The sequence below is a fragment of the Penaeus vannamei genome, chromosome 24 (genome assembly GCF_042767895.1).
Source record: "Penaeus vannamei isolate JL-2024 chromosome 24, ASM4276789v1, whole genome shotgun sequence".
Classification (NCBI taxonomy): Eukaryota; Metazoa; Arthropoda; class Malacostraca; order Decapoda; family Penaeidae; genus Penaeus; species Penaeus vannamei.
Genome location: NC_091572.1, coordinates 22,111,338 through 22,117,564, shown reverse-complemented (window position 1 = coordinate 22,117,564; position 6,227 = coordinate 22,111,338). Strand labels below are relative to the sequence as shown.

At 34.8% G+C, this 6,227-nt stretch overlaps 1 protein-coding gene across 1 annotated transcript in view; it reads right to left on the bottom strand.

The window, feature by feature from the left end:
* The window catches only part of ash1 (histone-lysine N-methyltransferase ash1), a gene marked incomplete in the record, with an annotated part of 129,981 nt that overhangs the window by 105,457 nt on the left and 18,297 nt on the right, over positions 1–6,227 (bottom strand). Inside the window, 1 exon segment of the mRNA XM_070138507.1 lies at positions 4,572–6,227. This exon segment is cut by the window's right edge and continues 2,091 nt beyond it. Within this exon segment, the coding sequence (XP_069994608.1) occupies positions 4,572–6,227 (1,656 nt within the window).

The window sequence follows — 6,227 nt, the reverse complement described above, 5'->3', positions numbered from 1 at the left end:
AGATGCACTTGAAATATTAATTCAGTAAGGTAATTTGTCCCCTATAATGCATTCTGTGACAATTCCTACTTCACTCTCAATCTAAAGATGAAGAAATCAAGACAATCCAAAACTGACAGAATGGCAAGATAACAAGCTGTGTCCACTGCCTTTTTGTTTAGTAGCCTAACTGTCAAGCAGTCAACTATGTATCCCATCTTGTTAACCCTTTTCCTTGAATTTTGGAAAGATTTCCTTTTCTTAATAACATTACGATAGTCATAATGTCAACACCAATTATAACAACTTCTACATTAACCCCTTCAATCTAAGTGACGTGACCATCACATAAAAAATTTGGGCTGAGACACAGGTGACGTGAACATACCATCATGGGTAAAAATTGCTGTAGACAGGGTGACGCGAACTTGCCATCATGAGCTAAGATCAAGGTGACAGAAAAGATTCGCCACATGTGACCAACCTCTTGGAGGGTGATTAACCCCCTTCTGTCTAATGAAGGTCTTTTACATATTACGAAAAAATATAATATATGAAACAAATAAAAAAATATATTTTTTTTTCTTGCACGAAGTCATCTACTACACAGAAAGATTATATGAACTCTGTGCAAGGAAAACAGCCTATTACAATATGGATAAAGTAAATCAAAAAACAAAGATGGACATTGAAAAATGGCAAAAAATAAAAAATAAAAAATAAAAAAATAATAATAAATAAATAAATAAATAAATATGTTTATGCAAAATAACTGTGCAAATGGGAGCCATAGTCTTTTCACGAGTGATCTCTTGCACCTGGCCTACATGCTGCACACCCAGCCGAGCTGTCACTTACACAACCTAATGCCCATACTTTTATCATGCGATTGCTGTGACGCAATCAGATTCAAGGGGTTTAATTGCATTGGATTTTATTTTTTTCTTTATTCTAATCTTGAAAACTCAAGGAAAGGCTTACTAACTAATGTGGAAAGGTATGAATGAGAACGAATATTTCTTCCGTCAGAAATACATGTATGTATCTGACTGGTTTCAAATATATCTTTGTCAGAAATACATGCATTTCTGACGAAGATATATTCAAAACCGGTAAAATACATCTCTTGTATTATGAAGATACTCATTCTCATTCATACCTTTCCACATTTGTTAACATGAATACTGTTCTTACTAACTAGCTCATTGGTTAATAAGCACTTGCAGAGCCATATGTGTGCAAACAAATTTTACAAAAGAAAATTTTAGACAACATGATGATCCAGCACCACTGCGTTAATCATAATTCCTTCCATTCTACTTTAATCATATATTTGCCCATATCATCCCTTTTACTTTAGGTTTCTCTTGGAAAGCAAGATACATTAATTTTCCATTCTGACTTTCCAATCATTACAGTACCCGAGAGCATATCAACTTCCATCTGTTACATTCCCTTATCATCATTACATATTTGGTTCCTCTAGTAGATATATAACAATATATGACCTTGCAACTTTATCTATAGTATATTATAGGTTTTCAAAGAGATGATAATTATTTGATAAATCACATCACATTTAACCCTTTAGACCCAGATGACACTGTGGTCAAGTCTTGGAAAAACATGAGTCAAGGGGCAGATGACATGAATCGTACAAAAAGGCCATGGGCAGACTGACGCAAACTTGTCATCATGAGTGAAGGCCAGGGTGACGGAAAAGACTTGCCACGAGTGCACAAATGTCCTTGGAGTGTGATTTGATTCCTTTGGCACTTAGAATGGGTCTTTTGCATTATCTCCATCAATAAACAAATATGGAATGTAATGTGAATAAGCAGTGACTGGAAAAGCTCAAGCTCCCAGGAGGACACCATTTCCACACTGCACATCGTATTCCTGGCCGCTGTGATTGGTGGTACAGGTTGAATTACATAAAATTGAAAATTACAAAAAAATGAGATATATGACACAAATAGCCAAATGTTCCTTAGTGTTTTTTTTTCCTGGAACTGAGTTATTTACTACATAGAGAGATGTAGATGTGCAAGGAAAATATGCTATTACCATCTGGATAAAGAACATCAAAAGACAAATATGGACATTAGAAAATGGCAATAAAGCTAAAAAAGTTTACACAAAATAACTTTGCAATGGGGAAGCACAGAGTCTTGTCACCACTCATGGGTGTTCATATGTGCCTGGCCTAAGCACCACACAACTGGGATGTTGACTACTTACATAATCCCACTGCTCTTGTTTTCAGTACAGTGATTTCCATGACACAATCGAACGGGTTAAATACCCTATAGTTACAAACAGCTATCTTAAAGAGAGATTTTGAAACATTACAAAGAAATATGACCAGATGAGAAATCCTCATTTCCTGTTAACTTTTACTGTTCATCTTACACAAGCTACTTTGAATGTTTTTCTCCTTACTGAACAATTACTGAAATACTTTGGTCGGTAACATAAAAACAGGTTAGAATATATTACTTGGAAAATAATTCAGATTTGATTAGTTTTCATAACCATTTGGATCCAGGTGACTTGCTGCCCATGCAGTTCAAAATTTGGGCATTGGGCTTACTTGAGTGGCAACTCTCCTGGGTGTGTGGCTTGTGGGCCAAGTCTATGAAAACACTCGTGCAGTGTCAAGACTCCTTGGTTCACCTTAGCAATATTATCATTTCTTTTTCTGCCAAAGTGTTTTTTGCTTTTCTGCCATTTTTCCAAGGTTAATATGTGTAATTTGATATGCTTTATGAAGATGGTAATAAACTGTTTCCCTTGCACAGACTCCACATCATCTCCCTTGGTCGTCTATAACTCTATGTAATAAGAATAAGTAACATTATTCAAATTTCTGTAATATAACCAGTGCCATCAGTCAAAGTGTCAGGAATAGGAACCTGAGCATGTAAATAGTGTCCTTCCTGGAGCCACCACTCTTCCAGCTATGGCTCACAGACAGTACTTTCCACACTCGTTCCCTGATGAAATTAATGTACGAATCCCTTCCTAAATGCCAAGTCTCATCACCCTACAAAATTGCATCTTTAGCCAAACCTCCCATTGATGACATGTTCCTATAACCCCCAGCCCTCAGCCAAAATTATTCATGATGGCACAGCACCCAGCCCTCAGTCAAAAATTTTCATGACATTTTAGTCACATCACTTGGATCAAGGTTATGTTATGAAAAACATGTAAACAGTTCTAATATTATTACATGTGTATTTGTGAGACCTACTTTTGTCTGTATGTGTATGACTGCCATCCTATATTAACCAAAATATTTATAGAATACCTATTCTATATTCTTTCTTTTACTTTTATATATAATGATAGAAACTTAAGCAGATAAAATACATTTTGTATTATTACTCTGCAACCTGTTTTCTTTCAAAACATTTTAAAGACTGGTAAATTCAAAGAAATACTTTATCATGATATTCAATATAAGCTAACCAATCTCTTAAAACCCAAAATGAAACTTATCAATGTACTTTGATAGCAGGACTGAGGAGAAATTTGACTACTATTATATTACATGAATCTATATTTTGCTTTCATTCATTAATGTTGTTACTTACATGCCACATCTACCACAAAATATAAATAAAATATAGAACAAGATCCAGTAAGTTGTCATTCATATTTTATAAGATGGATATTTTAACCAACATTCAATAAAAAGCATTTTTGCAAATGCAAATATGTACCACTCCAGCATTAACAGGTTAAAAGCACCTCAAAAAGTTATTACATTCATTCTTTGATTTCATGACTTAACCTTTATGGAACTCATAGTTACATCAAACAGGTTCAGGACACATGAATAAAGACTGCTCATTCATAAAGACTGCTCCAGTAACATGAAGGCTATCATAGCATGCCATAAATTCTCATGCTTACTGATATTTTTCTTTTATGACTCACTGATTTTTCTATTAATATTTTTGGACCAACATGAAAACAGAGTATGTAAAACATGCATGATACTCACTCTCTCTCTCAAACACACACACACACACATTTTACGTCCATTCTGATATGCAACCAGTTAGCCAGAATAAAACTCAAGCTTTGGGAATGGCTATATCTATGCATTAACTGCCACTAAAATTTTCATTTTAACTGTAATACTCAGAATGTTAGTAGGTGAAAAAAATCTTAGTACTTAAATATAATATCTATAAGTTCTATAATCCCATTACTAACGAAATATTTATATTCCCTATCTTTATACCAGTCTTAATTACTTTTCCGTTATTATTACCCGTTATAATCATCTTTCAATTTTTTACCTAAATTTACACATTAAAAAAAAATTAAACCAAGTTTACACTGCAAGTACTACATAATTTACTTCATTTCCAAATTTCTCTAAAAGTATTATAATCAATTAAAAGCTAGTTGTTAAATTTAGGCTGAATTAAATCATGAATATATCAATCACCATAACCTGAATACAGGAAGAGAAAGTAATCTTTAGTACAAACAACTGTTCTAGCAAATGAGAATATAAACAGAAAATAAATCTACTGTTCTAGCATGCATAGAAAAAAAAAATATATAAGACTAACCTGATTGAAATTACTCTCACTGACTGAGAAGGTCTGTGTCTGTTCAGTGTCCAGATCAACTTTTTCATTCAGCTCTTCAGAGCTCTCACTATCTGTAGATGTTTCTTCCTTGTACAAGTCACTATTCTTCCTTCTGTCACTGCCACTTTGTTTATCAGCATCTGTGCTTTTTCTCCTCTCCCTTCCCTTCACTACATCAGCTATTGTTGGTCGGATACAGATACTCTTCTCCCCTTTCTCACTGGGTTTCTGAATCACTTTCTCCCCACTGTCAGTCTTTTCCTTAGAGCCATCAACATTCATCCCTTCAAGTCTATTTGGTTCTCTGTCCCCTCTCTCACTAATGCCACTGAGTGAATTACCACTAGTTCTTTGATGGGATTTGGATTTCGATTCACATGCTGACAACTTCTTGAGATGTAATTCTAATGGTCTCTGGGTTACTTTGGACAGTTTGGGGAGTTCATTATTTTCAAAAACTTTTGCACTTTTTATAACCTTTGCCTTCTCCTCACTTTGCTCTGTGGATCTTTGTGGGTCTTTGCACTTTGGTGATATTTCTTTATTCTTTCGGCGTTCACTGGAAGAATCATGCTTTCTATCTTTGCTGGATGACAGAAACTCTTTATTGTACTTTTTCTCTGGACTGAAGTCTTTATCTAAACTTTTTTCAAAACCTCCATCTCTCTCCAACCTTTTATCTACATGCATCTCTTTGTATGATCGCCTGTCACAAAAATCATTACTTATTCTTTTCTCAAAGCTGTGATCCTTGCCCAACTTCCGGTCAGAATCACAGTCCTTGTTGATCTTCTCACAACCAGTCTCTTTCAAATAACATTTGTCACAACCAGTTTCTTTGGAAGAGTATTTATCAACAGGTTCTCTGTTTACTGATTTTTCAGCGGCATGATCTCTTTCATGCTTCTTCTCAGTCTCTTTGTCTTGTTTAATGTCACTGAGTGTTTCTTTACTAGATCTCTTAAAAGAAGAAAGGTGTTTCTTCTCTTTCCTATCAAAAGTTGTCTCTTTGTAAGACTTCTTTTCTTTTCCTAGTTTTTTCACAAGTATGGCATTTGCCTCAAAGAGATACTCTTTCTCTTTCTTTTCATTACTCAAATCCTTGTTTGTCCTCTCTTCCACAGCAGGATCCTTCTTTATTTTCTTCTCATGAGAGTTATCTTTGTTACTTCTTCTATCATGAGATTCCTTATGTTGCCTTTTCTCAGGGGTGGTATCCTTGCCTCCTCTTATATCTAAATGATCTTTAGTTTGCCTCTTTTCAGGGGTCACTTCCTTGTTTGATTTCCTTTCCGCAGCAATACTCTTAAAAGTCTTTCTCTCTGAGACAGCATCCTTATGTGATTTCTTCTCAGGAGATATATTCTTACCTGGCTTCTTCTCTGAAGTCTCTTCTGTTCTCTTTTCATCAGATGCTTCCCTAACCAATTTTTTATCAAGACATGAATCTTTGAAAGATTTCTTCTCAAGAGACAAATCTTTGGTGGATTTCTTCTCTGGGGAAGGATCTTTAATATTCTTCTCTGGATATACATCTTTGATGGGATCTTTATCAAGATGTACACCATCTCTGCCTGATTTCTTGTCTTGCACACTTTCCAAAATTGTCTTCTTATCCTGATGACTTTCTTTGCT